Source organism: Acanthaster planci, linkage group LG01 (assembly GCF_054643075.1).
Source record: "Acanthaster planci isolate LZ-2023a linkage group LG01, COTS_SCS, whole genome shotgun sequence".
NCBI classification, from domain to species: Eukaryota; Metazoa; Echinodermata; class Asteroidea; order Valvatida; family Acanthasteridae; genus Acanthaster; species Acanthaster planci.
The window spans coordinates 22,488,055-22,502,369 of record NC_141777.1 but is presented as its reverse complement, the minus strand read 5'-3'; the positions used below and the strand labels follow the sequence as shown (position 1 = coordinate 22,502,369).

The following is a 14,315-nucleotide window of genomic DNA, read 5'->3' as shown; positions in this document are numbered from 1 at the left end:
AAAGCAAACACAATAAACGGATTACCTTTCGCGCACGTGTTGGTTCAAACGCTGGTTCTTGCACTAATGCCTTTTACAAACATAATTGTGCGTGTGATGTATTCACTTCGATATTCAATAAGCATTGATCTCCATTATCATCAAATTTCTCTCAGGTTCGTAAGTGCTACGTCACTTCATTTGAAACCATGCCCACTTCACATAGAGTTACATGGAACACGGAGTTATCGCTCAACTTGTCTGTTAAACCAACGGGAGCTAATAAATCGTGGTGCGTGCGAGTGTACGACAAATTAACTTACGAACCGGATCGTAATCTCCCAAATGATCTCGGCCATGGCTTATTTAAGGTAATGCAAAAATTCCAACGAATTAACATTAACTGCTCACTAGCCAGCTTGCAAGACGAACACACTGGGACAGATAAACACAAACCTTGTCTAGGCTTACATTAACACTGTCACAAAGCACGTCAAATTCAGTTTGTCTACGCTTACCATGAGGCACATTTTGATCACATTGTTGCCGATCTCTGGCGCATAAAGGCTCACCCGTTACACTCCTCTTTTTGCGCATTTCGGGGGTTGCAAAGTTCAGCAGTTCAGAACGCAGGCTCACCGCACATACTGCGTGGTTGCAAAATCTCTTACCTCTAGAGGGAATGTTGCCATCAGATAAACCAGTACTCCCAACACCACGATTGGCAGCAGCATACGCTGTTTTAATGACCAACGGTAGCTGCACAAGTCGACTCCGCCACGATGTGTCTGCCCGGCCATATTATCTATGTGCTTTCGATGTGCTGGCAACGACTTTAAAAAATTACTTTACTGCTTCCGAAGGCACAATTTCAGAGAAAATAGTATTTTTTTTAATCATAAGCCTTCCAAAAATTAAACAGTCCGGGACAACCAGTTGTATTCTTGTAAATTCACCCCGTTAAATGACGACATTAACAAATCGGAGTTGACTTTTTTTATTCGAATAGATCCAGGATTGATTAATGGTTTGAACTCTCAAGATATTTCGATCCAAAATTAAGAGTCTTTTTTCACTCTCGGTCGACTGATGCTGATGGAAAAGAAAAAAGAGAACAGCGTATTACAACCACCGAGCTTAGAAACAACAGGTTGCGTTCTGCGTGTCAAGTGCCTGTGGATTTCTGGGTACTTGATGCACGCTGAGCACAACTGCTGACAGTGATTGCAGGGAACCTGTGACGGAAATAGACCAATCGGGTAGGCCCCACCCACTGTCCACGTGAGCATCTAAAGGCACCTGTCCATGCATAGGTTTTTGGTCCCTTCCATAACATTGTCACTATTCGGTTGGTCGCTGCTGAATCGTTGTGTAAATGTAATGGTCACAGGCAGATTTCTGTTTATGGTATTTCTAGATGCTAGTTGTTGGTAACAAGATTGTCCCTTGTGTATTTTAAAGTGCCCACCCAAGATTAGGTCCTAAGACAAAGGAATGTCCAATGCTATTGTGTTTGGCCTGCAGGCTGTTCCACCTAGACGGGAGTATATCGTCACCGTTTTTCACAAAAAACATGATTTTTTCTTCAAATTTCTATTTTTTTTTAAATAACGACTAGTCTATGCAATGTCTACAACTTGGTGTAGTCATTTGTACTGTAATCAGCCAATCATGATCATCTCTCAACTAAACCAGATTTTGCACTTTCAAGCAAGAACAAATTTGTCTTCCACGGATGCAAAAAGAGCAAAACCATGGGCAAAATTCGTTTTGCAATTTTCACTAAGAGACGAATTCGACTCCAGTAACGTAGACAAATGTACCAGTTTTGCAACCTGGCACACGAATAAGCAAATATTCACACAAATCTGTTGCTGCTGCTTTGCTGATGCTAGACATGTCTTTTCGAGTTCCAAATGGTGTAAAAATGTGTTTATCATATGTTTATTATATACGACAAAGTAGACTACGTTGACTCTGTTTTCCAATCTGTGCGGAGCATGACCGAAGATTAACTTCTAAATTGTGCCTCTGTGGTTTCGTCTGCTACAAATGAATACCGCTACCTTTCAGAAAAACGTTTATTTTGGCAAAAATGCCAGGCCTATATTTTATTCGCCCATGCCCAACAGGTTTGATTCAAAATTTAATTAGTTTTAAATTTAAAACCGACAAAACTTATGAGCTTGTCAAACACAAATCAACAACCATAAATAAAACCTAGCTCAGTCAGTAAAATAAACGAAAAACCAAAAGCCAATTCTTTCACGTCTCAAAAAACGATGAAAATGTGTCCCAATCAAGCTTGTATGATAAGAGACTTTAAGTACACTTGTTGGCAGCAAACGTACTGGCCCTTTTTAATATCCACAGACATATAAACCCATAGACGGACAGCTCCGATTCAAAACAACGGCGGGGAACTGTATAGCAAAGACGGCACCCGACTAAATCCAAAGCGGTGGGCAAATTCACCCCTCGATATATGGAAGTTACGCAGAGTTGAAGAATTCCATCCATAAAATTCAATGAAGTCATTTCTCGATTTTGACAAAAATCCTCTGTTATACTTAATCTGGATTAGATTCAGCATAATGCGGTTGCAAAATTTGAAAAGAGAAAGCAGTAACAAAGAGAAGAGTAAACAAATACAAACAATGGGAGTGCGTCACGTGCAATTTGCAATAGCTAACCTCGCTGCTCCCACCCCATCGTTCCGCCCATTGCTTGCCCACGCTTTTAAAAATCACGGATACGTGCATGTGTCTATGTGTTTATATGTCTGTGTTTTTATCAGTTCTGAGCGTGCATGCGCTGTTATGAGTGTCGGCGGGTTGTTCTGTACGTGCCTGTATAGTTCTGGGCATGCGTGCAAAGTTCCGAGCACGCCCAGCACTGTGTAAAAAGCACAGACATATAAACGTTTATATGTCTATGGTAAACAGACAGGTATATCTCTTTCCACCAGCGCCTAAAAGTCTCTCCGTTTTATATTTATATAACATACATGTATAAGAACTTAGCCCAATATTTCCTTTATTCGACCAAATTCCGTTAATCCTGGAGTTTCCTCGCTTCTAAAATTTGTTTCCAGTGCCTGACGAGCAACATTTTACATTGGGTGTCAAGTTGAGAACATTTGTCATGTTTTACAGGACTTAACAGAACTTATTTAATACCCTCTTCATTCTCAAAAATTGTTTCCATAATTAAGTTAATGCGTCACATCAGCCTACAGCGGAAACTCAAACTAAATAGTGCATTGAAGAAGCTAAGGGTGCGGGGGTATTGGGCTCGAGCTGGATCGAGTGCGCAGTTTTCTTAGCAACGGAGAATTCTTTGGTCAAAACTGAACTTTGCTGGTTCACGCACGACTAGGAAATGCACGTGTTACGGTCGCATCACTACTAACAAATTGAAAACTCCTGACCAACGCGGCTCTTTTTAACCGATGAGGGGTGCTTCTGCTTGAGGCAGATACGCCCCAAATTGACACATTTTTGTCATGTACCGTCAACCATGTGAGTGGAAACCGGAATAGCAAATCTGCTCTCAAATGCCTCGATCACCAAACGTTTAAACTGCGGGCACATGGGTACATGTCGGACATAAAAACGCCCAGCTCTGAAATTAAATCTCCATGATATATTGCATGGCTGTAGCCAGCGGTGTAACTGCAAGGGCACATGCCTACCCCTCCCCTCGGATGTCTGTGCCCCCACGTGTCCCCCCCCCATTTGATATCTCCATTACTTTATACGACTGTGCCTATCTTTTCTTGGTGCCCCCTTGAAATATTGGGTGCACCCCGGGTGCTCCCAGACATTTAACCCTAGTTACGCCACAGGCTGTAGCTTGTCGCTTTAAACCCCTCCCACGGAAAGAATCAGAGCCAAGACTCTCAAAGGAAGCAGTTGAAAACTCTGCTCGTGATCAAAGCAGAGGCCCAATCCAGGTTGTGGGACACAAAATGTATTATGCAAACATATTGGCAGAGATGTAACTGAAGGGACCAGCCTTTTGGCGACTGACATTTTTTTTACAATTTGATAAAGCACCGCTAAAACATTAAAGCTATTTCATTAAGGTTGCAAGTAAACGTACACATAACAATGTTCTACACGTATCACAGATTACAGATCTGAAGTTTTTGATTAAAAAAATACAGCAGTGGTGCATAGAACGTTTTATATCATTTTTGCATTTTAAAAGGCTTGCTTCACCGCTTTCATGTTTTTAACTTAAATCAAAAATCTTTAAACCCTGTTTGAAAGGAATACTATCGTATTAAATACTGTACTTTGTCCGAAATCAATATTTTGCAATTTGGACGGCAACTTGTTACTTGTCATTGCAGGAAAGGTAGCAGGCAGCTGTCATTCTTTTCAGTAAAAACAAATACAAACAGTTTTTGTAATGAAGGAACGAGCCAATTCGGTGTTTTATAAATACAAAGGCATGTCATTCGAAAACGGGTAGCTCAGAAGCTTGAATACTGAAAAAAATGTTCAGTTAGTGTGAGATGGCGTGCGGTGGCCAGCATAGAGGCCGGTTCATAGGTGAAAGAGAAGCGAATTTAACGTTCAACAGCCAAATTTCGCTCGAGTTAATATGTTCAACTTTTGCGAATTCGCGACGCGTATATTCGATCTGGCGTCACAAAATCGCTTTGCTTTCGCACCCAGCATTAATCAGCTTGTAGACAAGGCTGAACTTACCCGCGCGTACATGTGTGGTATGGAACGACCTAGGTGTTCCTCATAGCGATTAGAAGGCACACTGACGACTAATGCCAGACCACTGATCTTCATTTTCAATGTAATTTCAATTCAAGACCCACTCATAAACATCTACACAACACAACACCTAGACCAGACACATAGGTTTACCCTATAAAAGCGAAAGCGAAGCCCTTTCGGGCATGTTGAACCTCTGAAGTTTGATTTTATGTCACGTTTGTGATGGCATGTTTGGTTCAAGTACCATACAAAATACTGAATGGTTTAGTGGTGTAGTAAAACTTGCCTCAAACGGAATTCAGAAGAGGTAGGTTTACTGCACTACGATTAAATTCTTTCCCCAGTAGAACTAACCCCAAGATTCTAATGATGAAACGAAAAATACTTTAATTTGATTTACATACAATTAATACATAAAAAAATAGGATCCTATTTGAACACAAAATTTGTTGAGAATTCATGAGCACTTTTCAACCCCCCTTATGAACTGTTTTGCACAATTCTTGTACTCATAAACTTCCATAATTCATACTATCAAATTCTTCTTTTGGGTTGAACCCCTCCCCCTCACTGTAGTTGGCAAACTCAACACAGAGGGTCCAGTTGAGGGGAGATGCACACCAGACAGTTCACCAATCATGAAGCTCACTCACAACCTCAAGAACAGGAGCCTGTATGCAAGTGGAGTATGCCACGTTCGTGTAAATCAACCAGACCTCTGAATTCCTTGCTGAAGCTGTGCGCTCTGGTGCCGTTGATATCGTTGTGGTAGTGATAAGGTACAACGCGGCCGTCTAAGGATGTTGCAAAGGGCCAGAAACCGTACACGTCTATCTTATCGCACACGTCAAATATTGAGGAGAGAACATGGAGGCCTGTAAAAAGACGTACCGTTTGGTAGGGTAGGGGGAACAGAGAATTGACATAGTTGATTAATCATTTTGATTTAACATTTCTCCAATCTTTGAAATGCGTATTCAGTCAGAAGATAAAATCTCTGTACTATGCTGTTCAGAGCAAATAGAGGTATACTTTCTTGGAGCCAAAACTGTTATTTTGACGGTGAGGCTAAGTTTGTGGGCTTTTAACTTGCTTTTTGGATGGAAAAGAAATTAAGTAGCCCTCTAAAATTACTTTTTACTCATGAAATCATACAACTATCGGGGGAGTCTTCCGCTTACCTGTTGTCGTCCATCTTGATCCATTAAGTGTCCTCTGCCAAAGGTTTGCTACTGAGGCGTAGTGACCAGGATGGCCGAAGATAGGGCGTACAGATGTGTACCTTTTAGCAACACTCGCAGCTTGGATAAGCATATAGTATCTCCATTTGAAAGCAAAAGCCGGGAGAAAAAGGTGACTACCTTTGAACTGATTCAACAAGTTCCGAAATCGCGAGCGATCCTCTGTCTTCTTCAGCGAGTTAAATCTGGAAAATTACGAAAGCTGCTTTAGGAATTATGCGTGAAGAAAAAAAATAAACTTTAGAGTATAAATGGAAACTTAATCGAACACCATGGCAAGGTGAGGGAAGGTCGGGGGCTCAGTGGGGGGGGGGGCTAAGCCCCCTGCTTGCGTTGTTTGTTTCTTTTCTAAAAACAAAGATGCGACATACACCTATATCTTAATCTAATAGCTCTGATAGTGATAGTATTAAATCCCAGTCCCTCGGGGCACAACTTGAGGGGGTGAGCATCAAGAGCTCTTTGGGTTGAAAATCCTGTCCGAGCCCCCTCCCCTCAGGAAAATCTCGCCACTGGTTCAGAACAGTTTTGATAGGTAGAATCTTACCTATCAAAACTGTTCTGAACCAGTGGCGAGATTCTCCAAGCGTGGAGTTTCCCTTTGCCGGTCAGATTCATAACACAGACATCACACACAAGTGCACACAGCATATTATTGGGAGCAGAAGCTGCGTGTGCTTGATTCCCCCAAACTACATTCCTTCAAGCCAAAATGTCACTAAGAAAGTGATAAGAGACAAAAAGCTGATTCTTCTCCCAGTCAGACGGTACAATGCGATAACATCATATGAGAAATGGCAGTCAAAACAAAGGTTTATTTAAGAGGCCCATAGGAAGTCCCTATGCACCAGGTAAAGGTATGGATACTTACTTTGTAATTAAAAATGAGGGATTCATTGTTGTGAAATTGGTCTTGATACCAACGTCTATCTCGTAACCTTTAACATCAGCGAGGTTGAATCTGTGTAACAATTAAAATTTCAAGGGAACTTCACTTGAAAAATCAAAGAACCGTCCCCTATCCAGGATTGTTCCCCCTCGTTGCAAAAATGTTTAAAAATCAGCCTTGCAATATGCACTTGTAAAATCATACATGTAATAGTCGACCTGGGAAAGAATGTTAATTTCCTTTTATCATCTTTCGGTACCACAACTCAGTTTTGCATTATTTATCCATGTTTTGTTCCTGGTTTACTCAGCGGTAGCGTCCCGAATTCGTTCTAAATTCTTCAGGCTGTTGCCAGTTGCCTTTTGTAACTGGAATGTTTCGAAACAGGTGGCGCCCACCTGGTACGTCAAACTATATACGTGGAAATCAATTTGTTTACAAAGCAGAACAATTTTCATCTCCGTGTTTAACCATACATATTAATCATTGGTTGGCTAATGTATTGGATTGTATCCTTCGGAACTGCGACCGCTCATGAGAAATTAAAATGATAAGTCCGTCGATTTCTAGTGCACTGAATCGCTTGGTTTTCACAAAATACTTGAAACCACTTCATGTTGTCTGTTTTACCTAGCTGCAGTTCTGTGCTGTAAACAGAGATTTGTGCCGACAATATAGGTGGTGAAGTTTCACCCACAGAAGACCACCTCTGCAATTTTGGAAACCAGAAATGACCAAAGCGGGGAGGCCTTTGTTAACACCTAAGGGAATTATGGACCTCCCCTGTCTCTCATGTGGCCGTCGCACTTTCTAGGAGATGCGAGGGGAAATAGTGACAAGTCCAACTTTAGGCTCCAAACGTTATTGGTGTTTTTACTAATGATGAAAACGGGATGTGGCATCATCCAGCTTCCATAATTATGTGGCGCATGTGACGAGCGGAAATTTGACAATAAACATGAACTTATGATGTAAACAAGCTCGCGAAAAGTCTACAAAATTCCTCACAGCATGTTTTATGCATCTTTTATAAAAACGACCACTTAGGCCCAGTGATGTAGTCGAGTACTCTTTGAGAACCAAGTTCTCTACCAAATATTTAACTAGTTAGGTGGGAACAAAGCTGAAGTACATCGGCATTTGATGGTACATGCATAAAGGTAAGATTACAAAGCAACATAATGACTTCAGACCATCACTCATCACACATCATGATTAAAATTAACTTTTTAGGACAAAAGTACTCGGAAAGTACTCGGCCGAGTACTTTCCGAGTACTTTTCTCCTTAAAACGTAAATTTTACACAACTGGGAGAGTCTGAAGTCTAACATTTGTTTTGTAATCTTACCTTTGCACATTTACCATCAAATGCCTGTGCACTCTGGCTTTATTCCCTCTTACCAAGTACTCGACTGCAACACTGCTTAGGCCCTATAACCTTTTTTATGATGTTGTAAGCATGGCAGTAAGTTATTGATGTCTGAAGTGCATTTTGATGACTTGTGCATTTTTGTGCCAGAGATGTTGATTCCACCTGCCACAGGGTGCAAGGAGACATTTCTTTTGTTTCCATAGCCAGCTGTCGACTATGGTGTTCTACACCTGCGAGATGGAGATTCGAAACGTAAGGGGAGTCACGGCTACGGCAGGCATTATACAAGGTGCGTCCGTAGAGCCTACTGGCGGAGGATTTCCTATCTAGGCGCATATGTGCGTGATTGTCAGGACGCAGCCGAGTATGTATCATGTATTTGAGTGCCACTCGACGTTCGTTCGGGTGGCAACGGTTGACATGAATAGGTTTGAAAACAGCTGTCAACCATAAGTCGCGCCTTTAGGGCACTGGTGTTTACAGTGCTGAACAACGCTTGGCAGCGCGCTATTCGGTATTTTTCCCATTCAGTTTGACTTTGGACTGGCGGACAACCTGATAGTTTGGCAGTCACTGATTTGCAAAAGCCCAGGTCAAAATTTAGCGCAAGAAAAATCTATGCAGTGTCAAATAAACAGAACTGGATTTTGTCACTGGTGACTGTTCCCTTTTTATTACTTCTAACTCACCAGCTCTTTTAGAGTTAGTTACCTGAAGACGTAATCTGAGCTATCTATCTTATGTCCGCAGTTGGAGCCTTGTAGGATGCCACTAGACCCAACCACACTGCAGCGCTGGATCATTCCCGGCTTATAAAGCGAATCCTGCAAGGGATTTGACAACACAAACCATTTACAAATAAACTTTTAAAGAGTATATTTACAACTCATTTCAATATCATATTTGAGTCGAACTTTATGCTTGTACATGTAGTTGCAAACACTAGTGGCGCTGGTTTACGCATGGTTATTTTAGTCGGTCAGAGCAGACATAATATTCTCCTCTTCGACTCGAAATTTGTTAAGGCCTCACTTGATGTTAGGGACGTTGCAAGGATTTTTCTATGGGGGGACCACTTTTAAAACCACTAATTAATTCATAGTTCCAGGGGCTTAGTTTCTCTTTGGATCTTCAACTCTCTCCCCCTTTTTACTTTTTAATTTCTTTCAGGTGTCAAGCAACCATTTTCCCCCCTCACGACGCTCTTCTAGATGTATGTGCTAGTTACAGCAACTTGATGAGCTCAGTAATGTCATTCAAACAGTGATAACTGAAAAATATAAAAAGGCATCATCACAGAGGCACCTCCAAGTTTTGCCAAATACTTTGCATTCTAAGTATAAGCAACTAAAGTCTATTGCCAACGGCAGCACGCCCAACCTTCCTGTTGGCACAGCGGAATATAACCGTTGAGCGTACGTGTAATTACGATGTCTGCACACAGTGTCCCTCCAATAAACAGCATACTGCATATGAGCGAAGGCCTTGCCTTTGCATCAGCAGAGGCATTTCGCGATTTTTGAAATCTATTTCACCTTCCGCGTACCATGTATACAGAGACGTCTGACGACACTAGGCCACACCTATTCTTTCATCAGATCACGTGTGCATTATGCAGTTTTACAGCTCGCCTGTTCTGGAAATGTATATAATGTTCTTCATGTGCGGAGGGATTTCCGATGGTCTGAGGCTATGCCAGTCGTTATATCCTGGGTTTATATTAGTATTATTGCGACTTCCCCCTTAGAATTGGCTCACCACATAAACATTACCTGATCTGATTACCATCTGATTAAGCGCATGTTTTCCTCACTTAACACTCGGAAAGTAGGGTGTGGCGGGCATAGGTACCATTTATTGAATTAAAGTTGTACCTTTTGATTATTTCCAGATATCTCTAGATGGATACTAACAATAAATCGTTTTTTAGGTATCTTGAAATCGTTTTTAAGATATCTCAAATTCATTTTGATCCATCTTGAAATGGATACCCAGATATCTGAAAACTGTTTTCAAGATATCTGACAAAAAGACTTCAAGTTATCTTAAGATCGAATTACAAAATATCTAGAAATCCATTCGAGATATGTTTAAATCGATTTCGAGATATTTGACTGCGAAGCATGACCGTCCTTATTAAGCAACGAATACAACCTTTTTGGTCACATTTACTTGACAGTGAGGTCTATTAATTTATATTATAATTACCCACCAATCAAATCGTGAGGTTTGGTAAAGGTGAGAAAAATTATTGGAGAATGGTTACCACAAAGACTTGTTAAATCTATCTTCACCTAACAGATTAATGTTTCCGAAGAAGTTCATAGCTTACTTGTGTATAAAGGTTAATTTATAATATACAATCAAAGTAAACAGTGTTTCGAAATATCTGGTGAAATAACTGGAAGATGGTAGGCATTTGCTTGCTTACTTTGGGCAATAATTGCCACAGCTGTTTTGATATCCTCGTAAATGCTTTGTGCCTGTAGAAGTTGATTTTCTCGCCCAGTTGAACGTTTTGTTTTGAGAGGATAAATTTGTCCGGTTTCCCCATGTCTCCCAATGCATCCCGTAAGCCATTTCTGTAAAATACAATAAAATAAAATCCCAACAATAAACAGTTCGTGCAGTCGAACAGAAAGTGGAATTACTTTGTACTCATGCATTTGTGAATGTTGTCTGTCCAATAGTGAGATGCGGGTGCGCACTTGGAATACAGAGCTGTGCGAGCAGCTACTTGTAAAAACTGCAGCACGCCCAGGCACTGTGGACTGTTCAGATTAACTCCAATATAAGGAAGCACACCCCCTCTCTTCATTCAACAATCGAAACACCAGTCACGCAGACATGCACGGGTCAAATAGACTTTCGAGTCCAAGGGATAAGTGTATTACCTTACCTGAAGATTTGACTACTGGTAGTGTTCCGTTGCCATTTCCATTTTGTGATTCGGCTAATATCGACGAGAAAGTCCGTGTCGTTTTCAGGGTAATGGTTGGCGTACTTCTGTATGAAAACACTGTAAATGTACAAGCATAATTTCATTAGCCTGTTTTTATTTCATTGTACACCAGTTTTCATCCCGTGTAATGGGCCAATGTGATGGATTTTCAAATTAAACCCTTCAACACGTATGCACAATTACCCCTTCTTCGACCGTTTCATACTGTTGCCTATGGACAAGTATTAGAGAGCTTTTTGGCTTTATTACATTCAATATTAGAAATTTGTGTTTACAGGCAGAAAAACAGTGGCGTGTCCCTCTGGCAGGGCGAGGCAAGGAGACCCCCCACACACGGATTTGTTTTGTTTTCAACAAAGAATATTTCATAAGTGAGTATGAAAGAAAGTAATCGGTATATATCAACACCAAAACCCTAAGAAAACACCAGCAAATAAAAGCAAAAATGTCGGGCCATACGCCTAAGGCTTTTAATTTTTTCTCTCCAACATCATGTTGATAAAGCCCGAAGCCCCTTTCGCTTTGGAATTTGCCCCCGACACCAAATGCTGGACGCCGCTGCAGTGGAATCCATAAGGGAACTGCTTAAGAAATCGTAGTGTTTCGCTGTTGAATCATTATGGCAGTCATACAGAACTGAATGTAAACCACAAAATAATACTTTTTCAATTTCTACATGCTTGGTTCATAATTTTGGTAGAGAAACTATTGTAACATTAGAATAACCTGTCATTTTAATCACTTGCATTTTGGCTATTGTTCAACATAATGCAAATATATCTATACATTCATATGAATGTTATGCATGGTGCATGTGAATCCCATCCACTTTGATGCATCATTCGGACTTGTCTTTTGCAATTGCACAAACTTATAAGTACATGTAATCGCAGACATTGGCATACGTGTTATTCAGCGGACAGCATGATCAGAAGAGTGAACTTTACCCAGAAACTCCCTCCGGTGTTCGGTCAGAAGCCGTTACGTGTGCGATATGGTATGTGCGACGTTTTATTGAAGAGTTTTGAGTTTTACTATGTCACTCGAAGCAGTCAATATTTATTTAGTATACATGGTGAGCTTTTTGGTTTTTATAACGATTCCTTCGAAGTGAATTATTAGACACTGGTGCTCACCTTTTGGCTTCTATGGGAGTTTTTGTTAGTTGTGTAACGTTCACAATACTTCGATTCACAGAGACGTATTCAGCTGCTCGAAACCTGAGGAGTGATAACGTTAAAATAAGCGTGACTGTAGGTACGAACAGAATACCAAACGTATTTCTACCCACAACACCATTTGAATAAGCAAATCCAATTGCATGAGATTTAAAACCAATACAGGAGTATACGGGCGGATGGTAAACATTTACATGCAACTGTCGTCTTGCGTTTGTGTACATTTGATTGCTTCAAACATCCGATCGGTGTTTTGATGCGATCCTGCAGACGGATGTTGCATTCTGTAACTTTAGGCTTATACACACCAAAGGTATTTCGCAGAAAAGGTGCACCAAACATTTTCGGATAACACGGAATTCAGTGGACATCATCGTAAGAATATGAACCAGGCCGGCTGTGTGGATGTAAAAAATAAAATAATCTGCCGAAAACAAGATTTGGTGTCCAATCTTACCCGAGACTGCTATTCTCCGTGGGGACAGAGCCCCCTGCTCTCGCCACACCAAATGTAATGTTACCCTGTCTGCCTCGGACAAGCGTGTGATCGACGGGCGAAAAATCCGAGCCATATGCCATGATTGTCACAGACAACAAGAGTACAGTGGTCATCAAGAAAAATGTTCTGCAAATCACTCTTAGTATCGCTCGCTTACACCAGAATACGGCCCATCGAGAAATATTAACCCAGATAGTTGAACTCATGGTCGCTCCCTTTGCCTTCTCACACAAGGTTTCCTTGACTAGACAGTGCGAGAAACGGTCGGTGTATCTCCTGGCCTATGCCTCCGAGATTGGTCACTACAGTAACCGGAGCACGTCGTGAGTCTCGTTACATCAATTATTTGTCGTCCGTTTGAACTTTGATCGTCGAGAGGTTAAACAGGACGATAATAAAGAACAAACAAAATGCGTTGGCACTGTTGGAATGGGACTTTTACGGGCTCAGGCGGACATCAGTACAAAAACAGCTCAAAAGACGTTTAAGGCCAGTAAATACATGTGGGACAACAACAATCATGAGTTACACGCCTTTACATTGATTCGTCTTCAAGGATTTTGGTGATCAGGGCTACAAGCTTTTACTTCAATGAAAGTTTTGTTAAAGTGAAATTTTAATGGGGGTTTTCAGTTGGATGGAGGAATCATTTGTTTTCGAAATGGCGATGGATTTCAGGAATATTTTATTAGGGCTAACAGCATTTATTTCTCCCGGATGATTGGATAACCCACCCAAAATTCGACAATAACTTCAAAACGATGAGATAACCTGTGAAATAACCTATAATAACCACTAAGTAAAGGTATATCATTGTAACCCATGATAGTTTCAATGCAACCATGCAACGAGCAAGAGTATGTGGCGATTTGATCGATTATGCTAATTGTCTGCGAGTTCCTTGGCATTTACTGATCTCCTTAGCATGAACTTCGGCCGCGCACACAGCTTTTACAGTTACATGGTTGCAGATAAAGCTGGCTTTCGCAAACGTTTATTTACTCTTCCAAACAGTTACACTGATATGCACAATGATAAAAAAATCGAGACACAATGCTCGCAGTAAAACTGGAAGTTGAAGTACTTCAAATGATGAAGCTATATACGCGGTTAATTTGAATACACAGTCTCGTTTCTATTATGAAAAAGTCGATATATTATTACTCCAGGTGGTAGTTTACATGTAGATTCATTTTTAAGTAAATTGAGTTTTTATACAGTCTTTATACTGCAGGAATTTAACAAATGTCATAAACATATATTTCCCCTATTTGTTGGCAGGAAACAATCACACAGCGCCCCCCGTTATTTTTTAAAGACCTAAATATGAAAGACAAAACATGGATGAACACGACTGGAAGGGATAATACTTCAAATAATGCTCATAAAATATTCCTAGTTGAATTATTTGAAAGACGACTGACTTTAGGTTATTTAAGTGCATTGACAATAACA

General features: G+C 40.7%; 1 protein-coding gene and 1 long non-coding RNA gene across 2 annotated transcripts in view; one reads left to right on the top strand and one right to left on the bottom strand.

The window, feature by feature from the left end:
• The window catches only part of LOC147800543 (uncharacterized), a 28,115-nt gene extending 20,688 nt beyond the window's left edge, over window positions 1–7,427 (top strand). The window contains exon 4 of the long non-coding RNA XR_015427326.1: window positions 5,295–7,427. This is a non-coding gene — a long non-coding RNA (uncharacterized LOC147800543). The remainder of the gene's footprint in view (window positions 1–5,294) is intronic.
• Window positions 1,950–13,259, bottom strand: LOC110978407 (alpha-N-acetylneuraminide alpha-2,8-sialyltransferase-like). The gene is made up of 8 exons (XM_022233389.2): window positions 12,819–13,259; window positions 12,320–12,403; window positions 11,121–11,240; window positions 10,653–10,803; window positions 8,933–9,045; window positions 6,831–6,920; window positions 5,900–6,144; window positions 1,950–5,593 (listed from the first exon to the last, which is right to left on the bottom strand). Exons 1-8 carry the CDS (start codon window positions 13,064–13,066, stop codon window positions 5,376–5,378), a joined length of 1,269 nt encoding a protein of 422 aa, XP_022089081.2. The 5' UTR covers window positions 13,067–13,259; the 3' UTR covers window positions 1,950–5,375.
• Between the last annotated feature and the right edge of the window lie 1,056 nt (window positions 13,260–14,315).